At 38.9% G+C, this 24,196-nt stretch overlaps 1 protein-coding gene across 1 annotated transcript in view; it reads right to left on the bottom strand.

Annotated features, from left to right (window-relative positions):
* Nucleotides 1–23,685, bottom strand: part of LOC150012924 (uncharacterized) — a 37,229-nt gene extending 13,544 nt beyond the window's left edge. The window contains exons 1-2 of the mRNA XM_090275194.1: nucleotides 23,652–23,685; nucleotides 23,368–23,541 (exon numbers count right to left, since the gene is read on the bottom strand). Coding sequence (XP_090131320.1) covers nucleotides 23,368–23,541; nucleotides 23,652–23,685 — 208 coding nt within the window. The remainder of the gene's footprint in view (nucleotides 1–23,367; nucleotides 23,542–23,651) is intronic.
* Nucleotides 23,686–24,196: the final 511 nt, after the last annotated feature.

Raw genomic sequence — 24,196 nt, 5'->3', positions numbered from 1 at the left:
TTATATAATAAATCATGCTAAAGTTGCTTATGAGTTGAAGAACATTTTTGTAGGTTCCATCAAATTTTATACACAGGTAATGTTTGTGAATAAAGACAATTTTGCTTCTTTCTTTCCAATGTAGTTGCCTTTTGTTTTTTTTTCTTGCCTCACTGCACTACCTAGAACATCCAATAAAATGTTTAAGAGAAATGATGACCAAAAAATATATACAAATAACCAATAAGCATGTGAATAAATGCTCAACATCATTAATCATAACAGCAAACAGATGAATGGATAGGTAAAATGCAGTATATATCCATACAATGGAATATTATTCAGCCACAAGGAGGAATTAAATTTGATAAATGGTACATGAATGGACTTGGAAAACATTATGCTAAGTGAAATAAGCCAAACAGACAAGGAAAAATATTATGTGATTCCACTTCATGGATACACAAAGTAAAACAGAGATTACCAAGGTTTGGAAAAGGGGAGAATAAAGAATTATTGTTTAATGGGAATGGAGTTTACATTGGGAATGGTGAGAGAGTTTTGGGTATAGACAGTGGCAATAGTTACACAACACTGCCCATGTATTTAATGCTACTGAATTGTACACTTACAAATGGTTAAAATGACATATATTACATATGTACATTTTACCACAATAAAAAAAGAGAAAATGCATCAATAATAATCTCTCCGTATTAAACTTATGAGTTCTGTTAAGTTATAGAAGAAATTACTAGTCAGCTTCCTAATTCAGCGACTATAAATGCCTACGTAACTATTGTTATATGTTACCTTCTTGTTTTTTGAAAAGAATATACCAATTTATCATGACAACAATAATATATCTATTGCCAGTGAGTGTTATAATTGTATTTATTTGCAGTATTAAGAGTAAAGCTGTTGCGGGAAGATTGTTTAAATATACATTTCTTTGATCACAAAAAGGAGAGAGGGGCATATTGAGAGTGGACATCTGTTTTGTTCCTAATCGTAGGCAAAAGCATTATTTCTTTTATCACTAAATATAATGTTACTTGTAGGTTTTCCATACATGTTCTTTTTCAGGTTAAGAAAGTCCCTTTGTATTTCTGAGACTTTTATCAGGAATAGATGTTGGATTTTATCATACACTTTTTCTGCATCTACTGAAATCACGTGCTTTTCCTTTTTAGTTTTTAATATGGTGAATTACACTGATTATCTTCCAAGTTAATAACCAACCCTGCATTCATGAGATTAAGTCCCACTTGATCATGATATATTATCCTTTTTATATATTCTGGATTCCATTTGCTAAAACTTTGATTAAAATTTTATATTTTAATAAGGGGTATTGGTCTGTAGTTTTCTGTTCTTATTCTGTCTTTATCTGCTTTTGGTAGCAAAGTAATGTTAGTCTCACACAATGAGCTCGGAAGAATTTCCTCTTCTTCAATTCTCTGGAAGAGTTTGTGTAGAACTGGTATTATTTCTTCCTTGAATGTTTGACAGAATTCACCTGTGAAATCATCTGGGTTCGGAGTTTTCTTTATGTGTAGAGCTTTTAACTATAAATTCAATTCCTTTAAAGTTTACTCAACTTCTTCTTGAGAAAACTTTCACACTTTGTGTCTTAGTCCATTCAGGCTGCTATACCAGAATACCACAGACTGGGTGGCATATAAACAGCTGAAATTTATTTCTCACAGTTCTGGAAGCTGGGAAGTCCAAGATGAAGGCATTTGCAGATTCAGTGTCTGGTGAGGGCTGGCTTTTTAGTTCACAGAGGCTTTTTTTTTTTTCTTTTTTTTCTTTTTGCTGTAACTCCACATGGCAGAAGGGAGCCAAGGATCTCTCTGGTCTCTTTTAGAAAGGCACTACAACAAAGCACTTTCAAAAGCCCCACCTCCAAATACCATCATATTTGGGATTAGGTTTCAAGACAAGAAGTTGAGAACGGAGTACAAAAACATTCAGTCTATAGCAGTGTCTTTCAAAGAATTTGTCCACTTTATCTAAGTTGTCAAATTTCCTGGCATAAAGTGGTTTATAATATTCCCTTATTATCCTTTTAATATCAGTAGACTGTAGTGATGTCATTCCTCTCATTCCTGATTAGTAATTTGTGTCTTCTCTCTTTTTCCTGGTCAGTCTGGCTAGAAATCTATCAATTTTATTGATCTTCCCTAAGAAATACTTTTCAGTTTCACTTTCACTAATGCTTCTCTGTATTATTACATTTAATTTCTACTTTGATCTGTATTATTTCCTTTCCTCTGTTTAATTTAATTTGCTCTTCTTTTTCCAGTTTCTTAAGCTAGAAGCTGAGATCATTAATTTGAGATCTTTCTTCTTTTCTAATGTAGGTATTTAGTGCTTTGAACCCCTTCCCAAGCAACGTATTTAGTGGCAGCCCACAAATTCGGTATGTTGTATTCTCTTTTCATTCAGTTCAAAATATATTTTAGTTTCCCTTTCTTAAAATATTTTTTCTTTCACCAATGGGCTATTTAAAGGTATGATTTTCAGGTGCCAAATTTTATACTTGGGGACTTTCCAAGAATCTTAGGTTACTGATTTATAACTTAATTACATTGTGGTCAAAAAATACAATGTAGACAGAGGCAAACACAGAAAGATGAGGAGACAGAGAAGTATCACCCAGAAGTGGGGGCAGATCAAGGTCCCAGTGACACAACTAAGCAATGAGCAGATAGCACACCTAACAGATGAGGAGACAGAGAGCTTAACAGAGGCAGAGTTTAAGGCATTGGTGATTAGGATGCTCACAGATCTGACAGCAGAGATTAAACACGATAGGGAAAGAATGAAGGCTATCCTGGCTGAAATGAAGGAAAAGCCATACGAAACAAGTGAAGGGAAGGAAACCAGGGTTCAAATCAACAAACTGGGCCATTAGGAAGAAACAGTCAACCAGTACAGAAGAAGGAAATGAGAATTTTAAAAAATGAGGAGAGACTTAGAAACCTCTGGGACAGCTATAAACATGCCAACATCTGAATCATAGGGGTGCCAGAAGAAGAGGAAGAGCAAGAAATTGAAAACCTATGTGAAAAAATAATGAAGGAAAACTTCCCTTATTTGGGGAAGGAAATGGACATACGCATCCAGGAAGCACAGAGAGTTCCAACAAACTAGACCCAGAGAGGACCACACCAAGACACATCACAATCAAAATGCCAAAGATTAAAGATAAAGAGAATCTTAAAAGCAGCAAGAGAGAAGAAGAGAATGACCTACAAAGGGGTACCTATAAGACTGTCAGCTGATTTCTCAAAAGAAACTTTGCAGGCAACAAGGGACTGGCAGGAAATATTCAAAGCGATGGGAAGCAAGGACCTACAACCACGATTACTCTACCCAGCAAAGCTATCATTCAGAATGGAAGAGCAGATAAAGTGCGTCCCAGACAAGGTAAGGTAAAGGAGTTCATTAGCACCAGGCCATTATTATATGAAGTATTAAAGGGACATATTTAAGAAAAAGAAGATCAAAAACTGAACATTAAAATGAAAACAGTATCACAACTATCAACAACAGATGTTAGGGAATGGAAACAAAGGTAAACTAAGCAGACAACTAGAGTGGGAACAGAATCATAGGTATGGGGAACATGTGGGGAGAGGTTGGCTGGCGGGGGCAGGTGGGGAGCGAGGGAATTGGTGCAGGAATTAAGCATAGTAGAAGGGTGGGGAATGGACAGGGGGATGTTGAGAAGAGCTTTATGCATGACCCATGGACATGGACTAAGGTGGGGGAGCTGCTGGTGGGAGGGGCATTGCTGGGTGGAGGGGAGCAAAAGGAAATAAATTGGGACAACTATAACAGCATAATCAATAAAACATACAAAAAAATACAATATGTATGACTTGAATTCTTTTACATTTATTAAGACTTATTTTATGGCTAAGAATATTGGTCTACCTCGACAAATATACCATCTGCACTTCAGCAGAACGTGTGATCTGTTGCTGTTGAACAGAGGACTCTACAAATGTCAATCAGGTCAAATAAGTTCACAGTGTTGGTCAAGTCTGCCATATCCTTGCTGATTTTCTGTCCTCTTAGTCTATCAACTATTAAGAGTGGTGTTGAAATCTCTGGCTATAATTGTATATTTGCCTATAAGTTCTATCAGATTTTGCTTCATGTATTTTGAAGCTATGGTATTAAGGGAATAAACATTTAGAATTCTATCTTTTTGATTAACTGACCCCTTTATCTCTGGTAAATATTATTGTGTATTAACAAAAGCTTTTGAAAAGAATTAAACTATTTGTAAAAACAAGATATACAGTTTAATAATTACATTACTTTTTCCAACTATAGCTGAGATAATCTTTTGAAGTCAATTTCATTTCACCTTACTATTTAATGGCACACATTTTAATTCAAAAAATGCCGATGACATCAACAAAATGTTATTATCTTCAATTTACAAGGCTGAATGTAGTTTACACAATTCCTCACTCTAACAAGACTTTTTAAAGCTTCAAAAAATCTGTGTGTTCCCTTGTGTTCCAAATCATGCAGAATGAATGATGAACTCTGTTTAAACCACAAAGAAACTACAGTTGTATCAGTTATTTGCTACGTTTAAGCAATTTAAAATAGGTCCTTGGTGATTCCATTTAGAAAGCATTATCAACATCAGTTACGCTGGCTGGGTCATGAAACTACAAAACTGAAAAAGTAAGTCATTTCAGATAAAATCAGTTCCTTTTTCAGGACACAAAGCAGTGTAATTCTCTACCATTGCACCTGCCACTGAAAGTTTTGTAAAGAAGTAGGGTTGTAAAGGAGGGTTGCAAACACAAATGCCTAAAGGGGTCAGCCAGGATAGGAGTCTTGGGAACTAGAGAACGAAGGCAACCACTACCAGTCAGACACATCCAATTGTTGCCAAATGGATTTAGCAAAGCCAGAGCTTCCTTTTCGCCTTTTTATGAGAAACCAGAAATCAGGATTTCTATGCAAATCTCCAGGTTTTAAAATATCAGGAACTAATTCAAACTTCTTAAACACTAGTAAGGTCATACAAAACAGAGAAGCACGGTATATGTACTCTAAAGGTTAAGTCTAGGAAATAATAATTTCTAAATTTCATTTTAAAAAATTGACCTGATTAAATACCTAATTTCACCATTAAAGATATGTGAGCCAATATACCAAACTTCATATCAAATTGGCAATATAACCATAAAAAAGGGGATGAAAGAAGAACTAATCCAAGTAACTTCTGAACAATTCACTTTAACATGAAGAAGTGAAAAGAAATCTTGATTCCTGGCAGTGTGGCTCAGTGGATTAAGTGCCTGCCTGCAAACTTAAAGGTCACCGGTTCGATTCCCAGTAAGGGAACATGCCTGGGTTGCAGGGCATGCAAGAGTCAACTGATCAATGTCTCTCTCGCACACTGACATTTCTCTCTCTCTCTTTCTCTCACCTGTCCCCTCTCTCTAAAAATAAGTAAATAAAATCTTTAGAAAAAGAAAGAAATCTTGAACTTTACTTAGAAGGTTTGCCTTTAACACTGGTATGGTTACAGCAATTCTAAAATTATTCTGTATGTATTCTATAATGGAACAATTGCTGGAAAGGGAGGTATAAATATGAAATGGGAGATAGAAAGTGAAATTTGTATATTACAATGGAATTAGAAATATTGACATGAACTTATAGCTTCAAAATACATAATATACTAAATGTAATGTGGTACCCTGAACTGGATCAAAGAACAGAAAAGCACAGTAATGTAAAAACTAGTGAAAATAAAATCTGCATTTTAATTAATTGTAATATAATAATATTGATGTCCTAGTTTGACAAATGTATCATGCTAACATAAAATGTTAACCAAGAAGGAATAAAGAATGCTGTAGTACCTTTTCAACATTTCTGTAAACTTAAAATAATTCAAAAATAAAATATTTTAAATATGTGTATCAACATTATTGGTAATAGACAAAAAGTGGAAATAGCCCAAGTGTCCAACAACTGAAGAAGACATAAATAGCTTTTCTGCACACACCAGGTCCAGCAGAGGAAGTCACAAGCTATGGATCGCTGATAGCTCCAAACCAATTGACCAGTGCTACTCACAAGCAGTGTCTGACGAAGACCTGCACCAGTGTCTTTGCAGATCTAATACACAGAAACAAATACAAAGCAGCAGCCAAAATGGAAAGACAAAGAATCAGACTCCAAATGAAAGAACAAGAAATTTCTCCAGAAGAAGAACTAGAGCAGCAGTTCTCAACCTGTGGGTCGCAACCCCTTTCACAGGGGTCACCTAAAGCCATCGGAAAACACAGATATAATTACATATTGTTTTTGTGATTAATCAATATGCTTTAATTATGTTCAATTTGTAACAATGGAAACATATCCTGTATATCAGATATTTACATTACAATTTATAACAGTAGCCAAATTACGGTTATGAAGTAGCGACGAAAATAATTTTATGGTTGGGGGTCACCACAATATGAGGAACTGTATTAAAGGGTTGCAGCATTAGGAAGGTTGAGAACCACTGAACTAGATGAAATGGAGGCAATTTATCAGAGAGTTTAGAGTAATGATTATTAGGATACCCAACAGCATGGAAAAAGACATAGAAACCATAAAAAAGGACCAGTCAGAAATAAAGAATGCAGTATCTGAAATAAATAATACACTTGAAGGAATAAAGACTAGGTTAGATGAAGTAGAGGATCAAATCAGTGATTTGGAAGACAAGGTAGAAAAAACACCCAAGGAGAGCAGAAAGAAGAAGAAAGAATTTAAAAAATGAAGAAAACTTAAGAAACATTTTGGATACCATGAAGCATAACAACATCCACATCAACAGAATACCAAAAAGAAAAGGAGAAGAGAGCAATCAAGGGATCGAGAACCTACTTGAAGAAATAATGACCAAAAACTTCCTTAATCTGGTGAAGGAAAAAAACACACATGTCCAAGAAGCTCAAAGTCCCAAATAAGCTAGACCCAAGGACCTACACCGAGACACATCATAATTAAATTGGCAAGGCTTAAGACAAGGAGGGAATCCTAAAAGCCATAAGAGAAAAGCAGGGAGTTACCCACAAGGGAGCACCAATTAAGACTGTCCTCTGATTTCTCAACAAAAACATTTCAGGCCAGAAGGAACTGGCATGAAATATTCAAAGGGATGAAAAGCAAGGACCTACTTTACCCAGCAAGGCTATCATTTAAAATAGAAGAAATAATAAGCTTCCCAGACAAGAAAAAGCTAAAAGGAATTTGTTAACACCAAAACAGTACTGCAACAAAGGTTAATGGGCTTGCTTTAAGAAAAAGAAAAAGAGAAGGAAAAAAAAAAAAAAAGAGGAAAAGAGTCATAATAAAATGGCACTAAATATGTATCTATCAATAATCACCTTAAATATAAATGGCTTAAATGACCCAACAAAAAGACACAGGGTAGCTGAATGGATAAGAAAACATCCCATATATATGCTGCCCCCAAAAGACCCATCTCAGATTGAAAGATATACACAGGCTAGAAGTAAAGGGATGGAAAGATATTTCATACAAATGGAAAGGACAAAAAAGCTGGGGTTGCAGTATTTACATCAATAAAATAGACTTTAAAACCAAGGATATAGTAAAAGACAAAAAAGGACACTACATGATAAAGGGAACAATCCAACAAGAGGGTATAACCCTAGTAAACATTTACACACCCAAAACATGATCACCTAAATATGTGAAGCAAATTTTGATGGATATAAAGGGAAAGACTGACAGGAATACAGTCATAGTCAAAGATCTCAACACCAATGGCTAGATCTTCCAGACAGAAAATCAACAAGGAGATAGCAGACTTAAACAACACACTACATCAAATGGATTTAACTTATATTTTCAGAGCATTTCACCCCAATGCAGCAGAATATATATAATTTTCAAGAGCACATGGAATGTTTTCTAAGACAGACCACATGTTAGGACACACACAAAAACTCAATAAATTTAAGAAGACTGAAATCATATCAAGCATCTTCTCTGATAACAATGCTATGAAATTAGCAATCAATCACAAGAACATTGAAAGACATGGAAGCTAGATAACATGTTATTAAACAATGAATGGGTCGATAACCTGACCAATGAAGAAATCACAAGACTTAAAGAAACCACATCCATCAAGATGAGTAGGAGGCCCACAGACGCAGAAAGGGCTGGTCTCTCACCACGTGTGGCAGATAAAATTTCAGGTGGGATATCTCAGGAGAGAGGAGTCCCAGGCCCACACCAGGACCCCCAGCCCAAGGTTCCAGTGCCAGGAAGTTAAGTCCCCACAGCTTCTGGCTACAAAAACCAGTAGGGATTGAGTCGGGGAAAGAAACTGCTGGAGCCCCAAGCAGTTCCTCTTAAAGAACACACACATGAACTTACTCAAACTTACTCCCTCTGAGCTTCAGTACTGAGATGGCAGCTTGAAAGGCACTAGTGGTATACATGGAGAAATTGAAGTGTCTAGCATCAAGGCAAAGAGAGGCCATTGTCCTTTATCTGAGCCCTTTCCCTTCAGGGCCACGGAACCAGTAGGATGATGCCATATCTGAGACTCCATCAACCTGACCTGCCTTGGAGATCCCCAGAGACTTTGCCCCATCCAATTTATGGGTCCACCCAAACTTCTTTTCCATATAAATGGCTGCTCTTGGCTCATGCTTCACAACTTCCTAAGTCCTACCAAACAAGTAACAGTTGGTCTCAGTAAGCTCCAAGCCCCACAGAAGCTACAGTCAGCTTAGATTCATAGTTTGGCTTTGCCTGCGATTCCCCAAGCCCACCCTAAGTAGCAGCCATCTAAGATTGCTTTATAGCTAAGGCAGGGTGGCCCCGAGCAAATCACGGGTGACCTGCACCACCCAGGAAGCCCCAGAGTCTGCACACCCAGTGGATAGTTACAGACCATGTTGAAGGACCACCACCATGCCCCTGCACAGTTGATCCTCCACAAAGGGCAGAATTTGGTGGTCATTGGTTCTAGACACTCTTTGCAGCTGACTGGCCTGGATAAATCCCTCCCATTGATCTGCCAACAGCAACTAAGACTCAACTACAAGAGAAGGGTGTATTCAGCCTACACGAAGGGCACACAACAAGTACCCAGCTTGGGTGATAGGGGAGGCTGTGCCACTGGACCCTAAAAGATACCTACTATATTAGGCCATACTACCAAGACACGGAATCATAGCAGCTCTACCTGATACACAGAAACAAACACAGGAAGGCTGCCAAATTGAATAGGCAAAGAAATATGGCCCAAATGAAAGAACAGAACAGAACCACAGAAAAAGAACTAATGAAATGGAGATGGCCAACCTATCATATGCAGAGTTCAAAACATTGGTGATCAGGATTCTGAGAGAAATGATTACGTACAGACACAAAATAAAGGATGAAGTGAAGGTTATACAAAGTGAATACAGAAAAATATACAGGGAACCAACAGTAATGGGAAGGAAGCCAGGATTCAAATCAACAATTTGGAAAATAAGGAAGAAATAAACATCCACCTGCAACAGAAAGAAACAAGAATTGAAAAAAATACAAGGAGAAAATTAGGAACCTCTGGGACAACTTTAAACATACCAACATCCGAATCATAGGGGTGCCAGAAGGAGAAGAAGAAATGCAAGAAATTGAAAATATATTTGAAAAAATAATGAAAAGAAAGTTCCCGAATTTGGTGAAGGTAATAGACATACAAGTCCAGGAAGCACAGAGAGTCCCAAACAAGCTAGACCCAAGAGGACCACATCAAGACACATCATAATTAAAATGCCAAAGGTGAAAGATAAAGAGAGAATATTAAAAGTAGCAAGAGAAAGCAGAGAGTTACCTACACAAAGGGGTGCCTATTAAGACTCTCAGCTGATTTCTCAAAGAAACTTTGCCAGCAAGAAGGGACTGGCAAGCAGTATTCAATGTGATGAAAAGCAAGGACCTACAACCAAGACTACTCTATCCAGCAAAGCTGTCATTTAGAATGGAAGGGCAGATAAAGTGTTTCCCAGAAAAGTAAAGCTAAAGGAGTTCATCATCATCAAGCCATTATTATATGAAATGTCGAAGGGACTTACTTAAGAAAAAGAAGATCAACAGCATTAACATTAAAATGACAACAAACTCACAACTATCAACAACTGAATCTAAAAAATGAAAACAAAATCCAACTAAGAAAACCAGAATAGACACAGATCATAGGTATAGGGATCATTGGAGGGTTATCAGCTGGGAGGGAGGAGGGGAAGAAATGAGGAAATGGTGCAGGGATTAAGAAGCATAATTGATTGGTACAAAATAGAAGGGGGGAAAGTTAAGAATGATATAGGAAAGGTCGAAGTCAAAGAACTTTTATGCACAACCCATGGACATGACTAAGGAGGGTGCGATTGCTAGAGGGAAGGGGGGTACTGGGCAGAGGGGAGCAAAGGGAAAAAAAATTGGGACCACTGTAACAACATAATTAATAAAATATACTTTAAAAAATAATCAAACAAACACACATTGATGGGTATCTGTTAAAGGAATACAGGAGTCAACTGAACAAGCACTCAATAGCTAACGCTGGCTACTTTGAGCAGGTCAAGTAGTACTGGATTATAGCCAAAGTATAAAATAAATATCCGTAAGTCCCTACTGATATAAATTAATGATATGAATATATAAAGGAAGGAAAAGAGACAAATGCCTCATGCAAAATAATTCCAAGTAACTCATGTACATATTCTGTCTTCAAAAAGTGAGTATAACTCCCTACTGCTTAAGTGTAGGATGAGCTTAGTGACTTCTTTCCAAAAAATACAGAATGAAAAGAAGGAAGAGGGGAAGAGTTACAGTGGAGAAACATGACAAACACTACCCCAGCAAGGTAATCAAGATCACCATCAAAGTCATAAATCATGTTCGTAGTATGTACCTTGGATATGATGTCATAAAAAATGGCACTTTAGATGGCAGAGACTTCCGGCCAAGATGGAGGCGTAGACAAGACACGCTGCATCTCCCTCCACAACTAAGAAGGAATACAACTACCTCAAAACTAGAAACAACCAGAAGTTCTAGAAAATCAAACTGCATGGAAGTCCAGCAAACAAAGATATAAAGAAGAAATACTCATCCAGCCAGGTAGGAGGGGCAGAGCCACAGTGGAGAGGACACGGTGTGGTGGTGGCAGCAGCAGTGGCAGCAGCCGTGGCAGCAGCGGTGACAGCGGCAGCAGCAGGCCGGCCGAAAGCACAGTCACACGTTTTAAAAAGTCAGGAGCGACACCTGAGGAGCATTCCCAACTCCTCACCAGAGCTTGCAGCTCATGGTCCCAGCACTAAGGAAGGTCAAGCCTCATTGCTTCTGACTGTGCAGACCAGTGGGGGTTGGGGTGGAGGCAGAAACTGCCGCTCTCAGCAGAGTCTGCTTCTTCAAAGGGCTCCCACAGTCCTGGATTATCCGCAGACCCACCCTAGCTGGGAATGACGGTCCGGGCAGCAGTTAGAGCGCCAGTTCGGTTCGGAAGTGGGAGAGGTGCCTGGAAAAGGGACGAGTGCTGGGAAGGCGGCATTGTTTCCTCTCGGACCCCTCCCCCACAAACAGCGCCACAACGTGGTCAAACAGGTCACCCTGTACTGATGAATCCCTAAGGCTCTGCCCCTTACAACATAACAGGAGCGACAGCTCTATCTGGGACGTAGAGGCAAACAAACACAGGAGACTGTCAGAATGAGGAGACAGAGTAGTATGGCCCAAAAGGGGAAACGGATCAAGCTTCCAGTGGGAGAACTAAGCGACCAGGAGATAGCGAACCTCACAGATGAGGAGACAGACAACCTAACAGACGCAGAATACAAAACACTGGTGATAAAGATGCTCACAGGCTTGACAGATATGCTTAAGTACAGCAAACGCATAAGAGAAGAAGTGAAGGCTATGCTAAGTAAAATGAGGGAAAATTCACACAAAACCAATGCTGAAGGGAAGGAAACCGGGGTTCAAATCAATGATTTGGAACATGAGGAAGAAAAAAACAGTCAACCAGTGCAGAATGAGGAAGCAAGAATTGAAATAAATGAGGAAAACTTTCCAAATTTTGCGAAGGACATGGACATACAGGTCTGGGAAGCACAGAGGGTCCCGGGCGAGCTGGAACCAGAGGGGACCACACCAGGACGCATCATGACTGAGATGCCAAAGGTGAAAGATAAAGACAGAGTCCTGAGGGCAGCAAGAGAGAGGCGGAGAGTTGCCCACAGGGGAGTGCCAGTAGGACTATCAGCTCATTTCTCAGAGGACACTTTGCAGGCAGGAAGGGACTGGCAAGCAGTATTCAATGTGATGAAAGGCAACCTGCAACCAAGATTACTCTATCCAGCAAAGCTATCATTTGGAATGCAAGGGCAGATGAAGTGCTTCCCAGACAAGGTGAAGGTAAAGGAGTTCATCATCAGCAAGCCATTATGATATGAAACGTCAAAGGGACTTACTTAAGAAAAAGAAGATCAAAACTATGAACACTAAAACGAAAACTCACAACTATCAACAACTGAATCTAAAAAATAAAAACAAAATCCACGTAAACAAACCAGAATAGGAACAGAATCATAGGTATGGGGATCATTTGGAGGGTTATCAGCTGGGAGGCAGGAGGGGGAGAAATGGGGAAATGGTCCAGGGACAAAGAAGCATAATCGGTTGATACAAAATAGACACGGGGGTGTTAAGAATAATACAGGAAAGGGTGAAGCCAAAGAACTTATGTGCACAACCCATGGACATGAACTAAGGGAGGTGGGATTGCTGGAGGGAAGAGGGGTACTGGGCAGAGGGGAGCAAAGAGGAAAAAATTGGAACTACTGTAACAACATAAGCAATAAAATATACTAAAAAAAAACAACAAGAAACACTTTACCTCTGTAATTTTCCTCACAAAAACCCATAACCTCAGTCTAATTCTAAGAAACATCACAAAAATTCTAATACAGGAAGGGACATTCTACAAAATGCCTGACCAGTACTCCTGAAAACTGTCATGGTCATCAGAAACAAGGAAAGAGAAACTCTCACACCCAACAGTAGCCTAAGGTGATACGACAACCAAATATAATGTGGTATCTGGATGGGATTCTAGAACAGAAAAAAAGACGTCATGTGAAAAAAACAGAAAAATGTGAATAAACTACAGACTTCAGTTAATAGTAATACATCAATATTGGTTCATTAACTAGTATGGTAACAAATATACCCTACTAATGTAAGATATAAAATAGTAGGTCTGGCTTATACGGAACTCTCTGTAAAAATCTCAATCTTTCTGTATATCTAAAACAGTTCTAAAAAATATAGTTATTTTCAAAAAGGTACAAGGATTGAAAAAGATAGAACATGTAAATTTTAATCGGAACACAGCTAGACTGGCCACACTAATAACAGGCAAAGGAAGACTTCAGAGTAGGGATAAAGAGAAACATTTCATAGTAACAATAAAAGTTAATCCATCAAGGTAGAACAATACTAAACAGGTATATATCTAACAAGAAAGTGTCAAAGTCTATGAAGCAAAAACTGACAAAATTAAAATGAGAAATAAACAGATCTAGAATTAAAAAGAGTTCAACACTCCTCACTCAGTAATTCACAGAACAAGTGTACAGAAAATCAGTTAGGGTACATAAAACTTGAAGAACACTATTAACTAACTAAACATATTTAAATCTATAGAACACTCCACTCAACAACAGCAAAATAGAAGCTCTTTTTAAGTGCACATGGAAAATTCACCAAGATATACTATATGCTGGCCCATAAAACAAGCCTGGATAAACTGAAAATATTATAAATCATATATGGAAGAATCTGACCACAATGGAAGGAAATTTAGAATCAATAAGAGAAAGATAGCTTATAAAATCTCCAACTATTCAGAAATCAAACGACACTCTTCTAAATAATCCATAGATCAAAGAAGAAATCACAAGAGAAATCAGAAAAGACTTTGAACTTAATGGAAAAAAAAATCAACTTGTGAGCTATATAAAACAATGTTTAGAAGAAAATTTATAGCTTTCAGCACTTACATCAGAAAAACGTTTTTAATAAATTATCTAAGTGCCCACTTTAACATACTAAAAAAGAAAAACAGTAAACCAAGAGTAAGCAGAGGGAAAAAATTAAAAGCAGAAATAAATAAAATTGAAAATGAACAAGAAATAGCAATAGAAATCAATGTTTCTAAGTCAAGAAAAAAGCAAGAGGGAGGAATTACTAACATGAGGAATGATAGAAGGTATATCATTAATTCTTTAGACACTAAAAACATAACAATAATATTATAAACACTTTCATGTCAATATATTCAACAACTCAAAAGAAAATCTAAATAAAGATTGTCAGCAACCACCAGAAATAAGAAGCAAGGAAGGATTCTTTCCTATAACTTCATTCTGAGGGACCACATACCTGCTGACACCTTGATTTCACACTTATTTCCAGAAATGTGACAGAATACATTTCCTTTGCTTCAAACCACATGGTTTGTGGTCATGTAAGGCAAGCCTAGGGAAGCTTTATGAATAATATTTTGGATGCAGTGGAATAAAAAATGCATTAAATTTAATGTCACTAATTTTTAGTGTGGGGCTACATATATGGCTTAACACTATTTCTAGTGAATAGCCCCAATCTAGCGAGTAACAATAAGGTAAGAAAAAGGAAAACGTATACTGATTGGAAATGAAAAAGCAAATCTGGCTTTCTCTGTAGACATTACAATTGTGTGTGAAGAAAATCCTAAGAAAGCTACATAAAAGCTACTAGAATTAAAAAGTGAATTTAATAAAGGTAACAGAATACAAAGTCAATATACAAAACAATCAACTATTTTTATATACCATTAACGGGAAGAAAATTTTAAATACAGTATCACAAAAGACAGTATCAAAAATAGGAAATAATTAGAGATAAATTAAATAAAATATGTACAGGACCTACAAAATAAAAATACCACAGAAAATCAACTAAAAAACAAAATAAATGGAGAGATATGCCATGTTAAAGTATCAGAAGACTAATAAGCATTAAGATGTCAATTCTCCGCACAGGTTTTTTTGTTTTTAGAAACCCACAAGCTTATTTGACAATTTATATGAAAATGTTACAGATCTAAAATAATCAAAGCAACTTTGAAAAAACACAATACCGAAGGACAAACACTTCCTAATTCTAAGACCTGCTATGAAACAATAGTAATAAAGACAAGATAATATTGGTATATGGATAAAAATATAAACAAATGGAACAAAAAAAGAGGCCAGAACTGACCCACACTAAGGAAAAAATAAAAAGGAATCAGATTGCATATTAACTTCCAACTAATAAGAGGAGAGAGAGAGAAGGAGGGAGGAAGAAAAGGAGCAAGGGGGAAGTTCTGCAGAAGAAAATAAAAAGGTGCTATGATAATATCTATCTCCCTAACGAGAGAGTGTGATTAGGAGACTTCTCTCAGAAAAAGTAACATGTAAATGGAAGAGCATATGTAAGGGCTCTAAGGGAAAGAACCTGAGAGTAGGCTGGTATAACAGTTGCACAATAGACAAGCAGAAAATAGATAGAGACAGGGCTTTCAAGCCAGGGAAAAATGTTTGTATTATATAATAGTTCTCAATTCTATCCACTTTTTCATCCATCCCTACCACTGTTGTTCTCAATTCTCACCTAGATACCTTTAAGCTGTCCTTTCAATTCATCCCTCACAATAGAGCCAAAGATATTTAACAGCTTAAAATCATTAAATGGCCCCCTGTTCCTCACAATGTATGGTCTTAATTTCTTATTTGACATAGCTTACACCCCACTTCCCTCCAAAACTACCTGCATCCAAACACTAAATTACTTGCATTTAAAGTAATTGGCCAAAAACTCTGTGTGGCTTTTTACAATAAAATGAAAGACCATTTTTCATTTTCACCAATAACTTTACTGGTTTAGATATTTTGAGTATGTTGGCTATCTCCCATGTGGTAGAACATTGTTCTCAATTAACATCTAGATGTGATTGCTATCAACTTCAACTGGTCTATTTGACTGTGGAGCACAGTCCAGTGAGAAATCTCCAGCACGAAACTTTGCAAACCACTTTGCAAACCACTCTGGACTTGTTCCATCAGTCACAGCACCTACTCCATACACTGCGCAAATCTTTTTGTGCGTTTCATTTGCGTTTTCACCTTTCTTGAAATAATAAAGCATAATATGCCAAAAATGTTGCATATTTTCTTCCATCTTCAATATTAAAATGGCTACACCAAAAACTCACCAGTTTGGTAAGTTTTTTTTTAAATCACACTGATATGACAGCTGTCACAATACAATTAACAAAATTGTTTGAAATGAAGTTAAAGACAACTAAGCACTACTAGAGCCATCTTATAGAAAAAAGAAGAAACTTTTTGGCCAACCCAATAAAATCCATCATTCTTTCATTACCTGGTGCCTTTTCACATCATTCAAGTTTTAAATCAAATGTCTCCTATGTAAATCACCTCTAATTGACATAATTAGGTATTTTCCTCTTCTCATAGCATTGTTTGCTCTATTCTAGATTTGTTAGGTTGTAGTTATGGTGCTTATTTATAAGATTTTATCATACTAGACTTTAATATTCATACTGTATGTTATTCATCTTTCTATCTCTAGCAGATAGCATGGTACCTATTTAATAATTTTTCATAATTAGAAGATACTCATAACTCTTATGCTTTTAGTATTTAAATAAGCATCCCTAAATTAATATATAAACTGCAAATACACAATTTAAAAAATTGATTCAAGGAATCCTTTAAAATATTTCATATTTTTATAAAAATCCTGTAAAATGACTTTTCTGTAAGTCAAAAGATTATAAATCCAGATTTGTGAGGTTTGGTTGAAATAAGGTACACTTAGAAACACATGTCCTGCAATAAGAATTCTTAGAGGAGCCAGAGCCAGGTACCAGTTCAATCGGTTAGAGCATTGTCCCCAAATGCCAACGTTGCAGGCTTGATCCCTGATCAGAACACATACAAGAATCAACCAATGAATGCATATATAGGTGGAATGACAAATCGATGTCTCTCTCTCTCTTTCAAATCAATGAATTAAAAAAAAAGAATTCTTATAAGAACAGTACTTATTACATTGTAAAAGTAAAATTAGTAGACATAGAAACTTGTAGCAAGTCAGTAACAGTAAGAATTATGAATTTATACTTTGATTCCTACTCAATAGAGTCAAGTCAATATGCACACCAACAGTTTTCCACCTTGCTTTAATTCAGTTCTCAATTAAATGTTGTATTATAGAAGCCCTAATGATCCACTGCAAAGGAAGTTCAAAAAGTGTTTACTTTTTCAAAGGTGAAGGATTAAGAAGTACAAATTGGTAGTCACAGAATAGTAACGGGGATATAAAGTACAACATGTGGCAGGTATTGGGATGGTCAAAAACTCCATTAAGTTTTTTCCATATTTTGACAGCTGTCGTATCAGTACGCATTAAAAAAAAAAAAAAAAAAAAAACACATCACTTCCAGCCAAGATAGAGGCCTGGACAGACACGCTGCATCTCCCTCCACAGCTGGGAGGGAATGCAACTACCTCAGGGTTGGAGACAACCAGAAGTTCCAGAGGATTTAGCTGAATGGAAGTCCAACAAACAAAGATATAAAGAAGAAATACTCATCCAGAAGGGGGTGAAAGGGGAGCAGAGCCGGGGCGGAGAGGACATGGTGTGGTGGCCGCAGGCTGGCGGAAGGTGCAGTCACACATTTAGGAAGGTCAGGAGGCACACCAGGGGAGCACTCCCAGCACCAGACTAGGCCGTATAATTCACGGTCCCAGCACTAGGGAAGGTAAAGCCTCATTGCTTCTCACTGTGCAGGACACTGAGGGTTGGGGTGGTGGGGGGACAGCCTGTGTCTCGGCGGAGTTCACTTGTTTGAAGGGCCCCCACAGTCCTGGAGCGTCAGCAGACCCACCCACCCTGGGAACGGCAGCCAGGGGAACAGCTGGAGAGGTGCTAGTCTCGTTTGCAGGTGGGAGAGGTGCCTGGAAGGGGGGGGCGAATGCTGAGTGGGTGGCATTGTTCCCTCTTGGACCCCTCCCTCACATACAGCACAGCAGCATGGTGGAACTGGTTGCCCTGTACTGATGAATGCCTGGGGCTCCGCCCCTTGGAATGTAACAGGTGTGACAGCTCTACCTAAGACACAGAGGCACACAAAATAGGAGCTTGTCCAGTTGAGGAGACAGAAAAGTATACCCCAACAGAGGGAATGGATCAAGGTTCCAATGGGAGAACTAAGCGACGAGGAGATAGCCAACCTAAGAGAGGCAGAATTCAAAACGCTGGTGATAAAGATGCTCACAAACTTGACAGATATCCTTAAGTATGGCAAATGCATAAGGGAAGAAGTGAAAGCTATGCCAAATAAAACGAAGGAAAATCCACACAAAACCAGTGGTGAAGTGAAGGAAACTGGGGTTCAAATCAATTATTTGAACACAAGGAAGAAAAAAACAGTATACCAGTACAGAATGAAGAAACGAGAATTGAAAAAAATGAGGAGAGCCTTAGGAACCTCTGGCACAACTTGAAACGTGCAAACAACTGAACCATAGGGGTGCCAGAAGGAGAAAAGGAAAAGCAAGAAATTGAAAACTTACGTGAAAAAATAATGAAGGAAAACTCCCCAAAATTGGTGAAGGAAATATGACATACAAGTCCAGGAAGCAGAGAGTCCCAAACAAGCTAGACCCAAAAATGACCACACAAAGACACGTCATAATTAAAATGCCAAAGGTTCAAGATAAAGAGAGAATCTTAAAAGCAGCAAGAGAAAAGCAGAGTTACCTACAAACGGGTGCCTATAAGACAATCAGCTGATTTCTCAAAAGAAACTTTGCAGGCAAGAAGGAACTGGTAAGAAGTATTCAATGTGATGAAAAGCAAGGACCTACAACCAAAATTACTCTATCCAGCAAAGCTATCATTTAGAATGGAAGGGCAGATAAAGTGCTTCCCAGACAAGGTAAAGCTTAAGGAACTCATCATCATCACCGAACTATTATTATATGCAATGTCAAAGGGACTTACTTAAGAAAAGGATCAAAATTATGAACATTAAAATGACAACAAACTCACAACTATCAACAACTGAATCTAAAAAATAAAAACAAAATCCAACTAAGAAAACCAGAATAGAAACAGAATCATAGGTATGAGGATCATTTGGAGGGTTATCAGCTGGAAGGGGGAGAAATGGGGAAATGGTGCAGGGATTAAGAAGCATAATTGGTTGATACAAAATAGACAAAGGGAAGTTATGAATAATATAGAAAAGGTTGAAGCCAAAGAGGTTATATGCACAACCCATGGATGTGGACTAAGGGGGGTGGGAATGCTGGAGGGAAGGAGGGTACTGGGCAGAGGGGAGCAAAGGGAAAAAAAAATTGGGACAACTGTAACAACATAATCAATAAAAAATACTTTTAAAAAACTTATCAAAATCTGTGAATTGTGTGCAGTCGTTTTAATATTGAAGATGAAATAAGATGTGCAACATTTCTAGCATATTATGCTTTACTTCGAGAAAGGTAAAAATGCAACTAAAATCTAAAAGAAGATTTGTGCAGTGTATGGAGAAAACGCTATGACTGACTGAATGTGTCAAAAGTGGTCTGCAAAGGTTCTTGGGACAATTGACATTTTGGCCAAATAATTCTTTGCTGTGGGGCTGTCTTATGCATTGGAAGATGTATAGCAGCACCCCTGGCCTCTACTCACTAAAAGCCAATAGCAGGAGATAGCCGACATACTCAAAATATCCAAATCGATAAAGCTATTGGTGAAAATGAAAAATGTGTCTTTTATTTTACAGAAAAAATGTAACAGACTTTTGGCCAACCCAATATATAGTCAACAATATTGTAATAACTGTGTATGGTGCCAGGTGGGCCCTGGAAATATCGGGGGGAACATATTGTAAAGTATATGATTGTCTAACCACGATATATACACGTGAAACTAATACAAAATAATATGTAAATTGTAATTGAAAATTTTAAACAGAATATTACAGGAAAAAATCTTTTTCTTTTTAATGCTTACCCAAGGACATTTTTTCTCATTGCTTTTAGAGAGAGGAAGGGAGAGAAGAAAACAGAAAGAGAACATTGATGCCAGAGAAGCAACCATGGTTGCCTCCTGTAGGCTCCTGTCCCAGAGATCAAACCCTCAACCTAGGTATGTGCCCCAACTGGAATTGAACCCACAACCTTTTGGTTACTGGACGACGTTCCAACCAGCAGAGCCACACAAGCCAGTGGAAAAAAAAATACTTTTTTAAAGATATAAAAAGAAATTTTGTCTTGTACCATCATGTTAGCAAAGTGATTTCATTATAGCATTATTTTGAGTACAAAAGTGGAATTAATAAAATGTCAAAAAAATAGGAAGAGATTAAATAAACTGTGGTAGTAAAACTACTACAAAACTATAAGAGTAACATGCACCACCAAACAAAACATGTTATGTTTAAAAAGACAAGTATATGAATATTAACAGAATTATAATCAAGTATAGATATAACTAATATCACACCAACTAATATAGTATGCAATTATACTAACCACTATGCTGCACACCTGAAATTAATACAATATTGAAAGAAGAAAATAAACAATATTTTAAAATATATATTATACAGGTGTAATAGAATTAAAGTACAGAAAAATGTAAATGTTAAGAGAATTGATTTTTTTAAATTTCTTTTAATTATGTTATATTGTTTTCCAATAAGAAGATTTTCAAATTCCACATTTGGCTCTATCAGTCCTACTTATATAAGTCCCATGTACAAATATAAGTAGAAAAAAAGTTAAGTTTATAAACTACCTAACATTCATTGCCCCGCAAAAATAGTGTTTTAAAGTTCAAATAATAATGCTAAAGACCTACTGATTCATGCCGGCTACACTATTTACAACTCTTTCTCCAAGTTTTAACTCTTATAAAGTGATCACCAATTCCAACAAGACATCCCATTATTACAATTCTGTCAAATTGAGAATCTGAAAGAGGTACAAATTGTGGCACCAGTATAGAGAAAATAAAGTTTTAATCCATGTATTGCTATGAGAACTATGTGCCCTTTACTATTTAAATTTCAGTAACCATATTATATTGAAACTTTAAATTAGAAGGACCAAATGAAAAAAAACCTGTCTCTCTGACTCAGCAGCTTCTTCACTTTACAACCTGTGCTTAAGTTGCAAGGATAAGACTGAAACCTAACTTTCAAACTTAGCAGCAAAGCCAATGTGAAATCATTATCTGTCTTGGCAAGAAACTCTAAAGGAAAAACAAAATGTTTTGGTCTTTAACTGGCAGATGCATGAAGTGCAAAGGTGCCTTGTTGGGTTATTATTTACCATGCAGAATCCTTTATATATGGCTAAAATTAGCTTTTATTACAGACACTTAACATGTTTCTTTATAAAGAATACCTCAAACAAATAACTTCCAAGTCTGGCACCATGAATTGTTACAGCCCACACATCACTGCAGTTCCTTGTAATTTAAAACATTTGCGTTTTAAGAACAATCTCCACACACCAACTCTACTGCCAATTTCTTCAGCTGAAAGCTCAAGTTTATATTACAAAAGACTATATTTACTCTCAACAACACAATACACTAATTTACAAATTATTCAAGTGTAAAATATTCCAAAATACAACTTCAACATTTCTAACATAGATTTGCTACTATCCAGATTAACAAATCTAAACAGTAGTACACTAAGTGAGGTACTACGGTCAAACTCAAAAGACATTATCAGTTCACTAATATCAGAAATACCAAAGATCAGATCCCTAATCCAAAATGTCCACAGGAGATATCAATTAGGGAAAAGTGTAGATTGAGTTTGCCATTACTAGAAAAACGAGTCCAAGAAACCTATGAGAGGCTTCCGCATGAATACAAATTGAAGTTCATTTCTGAGTTTCTTGTCCCACACGAAGAACGCAGTTTACTAACATTTTTAAAATACCAAGAAAATAATATAATAGGAGGGGTTGTTTTTTCATGGTTATATTGATAGAGAAAAGGTACTAAGGCTCAGAGATGTTCTCCTTTAGTAACTAATTTTGCTCCTTATCATGTGTACACAGAAAATTGCTCTGTACTTCAGATGGCTGCTTAATATACAGGATCACCTCAAATCAAGTATGTGAAAACTTAGCGTCTTCACTAATATTCTCCCCTATCTTACAATACTATACCTTTCAACTTCTAAACCCGAAGACTGAAAGGGAGGACCTACTTCTGTAAACTGGGAGCCTCGGGAGACCGCCTTAACACGGGTTTGCACACAAGTCAGTCAATTTTCCAGACTACAAGGCCTAACAAATCTGCGGCAAAAACACAGACTGCTGAGAGTTTATTCCTGGAGAGGACACTTTCCCTCACATTTGCACAAGGAACTGGTAACTGCCCTAAATTTTACCGTGTGAAACAAACACAGGATGGGGGCGGGGGGGAGCTACTATTAAAAAACTGGGTCATTCCTTATTTGTTCTGAGGCACGGTGTTCGGGAGGGAAAGGTCTGTGAAGCAGGAAAGGGGAGAAAAAACGACAGCATCCTCAATACAGAAAATTACAACTCTTTATAAAGTCAGCACTAGGGGCTCACGAGTTGGTTTTGTGTTTAATCACTTAGAATTGGACGGAACCTGCCTTCCTGGAAGTCATCCCAACAAAGAAGTCCTGAGGAACGGCCACGGTGAGGCAGAGGAGGAAATGCTCTCGATTCACCTGCGACACCTGCCCGAGCCCCCAATTCACCCCCACTGTAACCCGCAACCCCTGTGAAGAATCCGTAGCTCCTCGCCCGCCCCGCCCCAGCCACCCACATCCCCGCCCCCTCCCCACCCTGCCCCCACCCAGGAAGCCGTCGCCCGGGTATAGTAACCCGGGCCCAGGCTCCTCGCGTTTCCACGCAATTGGTTCTCAGGAGCCCTGCGGCGCGGGGAGGCCCTGCCTGGCACAGCCTCTCCCCATCACGCCCCGCAGGATCCGGGGATTCCCTGCCCCCGGAAACTGCGGAGAAACTAGGCCGGGAATGCCAGCACCGGCCACTCTCCGCCTGCTTGGCGACCCCTTGCACGTAGGCCTTCAGACCTCCCCACCTCCGAGGTGCTACCTGCCCAATGCCCTCCTCGCACCGGAGCGCGGGCCCGGAGGGGTGCACACGGGGATCCTCCGCAAAAGGGCCTTCACGGCAGACTCACCTGCCGCCCGCTCCTCCTTCAGCGCCACCCGGACACAGCCCCTTCCTGCGGCATGAAAGCGCCGGCTTCGCGGCCTGGGAGCCCTGGGCAGGGCCGGGCAGGGGACTTGCTCTCGCGGCCGCCGCCGCCACCACCACGGCCCTATCTGCGCCTGCGCCGCCTCACTGGCCGGGTCTCAGGGGAGCCGCATGCAGGGAGCGGTTACGGCCGAGAGCGCGAACTCGCGCCAGCGCCTCTTCTCACCGGAGGCTGGCCGCAGGGGCGGCGGGTCGCCTAGCAGTTGCCACAGGCACAGCCGTCCAGACAGCTGACGGCCATATTTCTGTTTCCTTTTTTTTCTTTCCTCCTCTCCTTCCGCCCCTTTCCCCAGAGCAGCACTTTACTACCCTCCTCCCTCCCCTTTTCCTACTGCGGGGGCGGGTGGAAAAGGGCGTAGGGGAGGGTTGGGGCGGGAGGATGCGGGGCGGGGCAGCACTCGAGCCCCGCCCCCGGGGAAGGCCGCAGCCCGGCAGCCAAGGCCACTCTCTTCTTCGCCCGCTGTCGCGACCCCCGCGCGCGCGATGGACACCACCCCAGCCAGCTAGGGGTCCCCTGCTCCGCTTCTGAGTTGCGGGCCAGGAGCAGAAACAGCTGGGGAGAAAGGGCCCAGGGTGCTGCCTTGCACCCGTTTCCTTCGGGGCCCAGACTCGCCGCGTGCTGAAGGCTTATTGCTTTGGCCTCACGCAGGTGGCGGCTGCTTCTCGGGTCTTTCAAAGATTGGGAAAGTGAGGCCGAATCGCTCCAAGTCACGGAGGAGAGTGCCGGGAGGGATGCTGGTCTCTCTGGACGA

This window comes from Furipterus horrens, unplaced genomic scaffold (genome assembly GCF_987537825.1).
Source record: "Furipterus horrens unplaced genomic scaffold, mFurHor1.1.pri manual_scaffold_4, whole genome shotgun sequence".
In the NCBI taxonomy this organism is placed as follows: domain Eukaryota; kingdom Metazoa; phylum Chordata; class Mammalia; order Chiroptera; family Furipteridae; genus Furipterus; species Furipterus horrens.
Note: the sequence above shows the minus strand (reverse complement) of the source record. Positions and strands in the feature narration are given on the sequence as shown.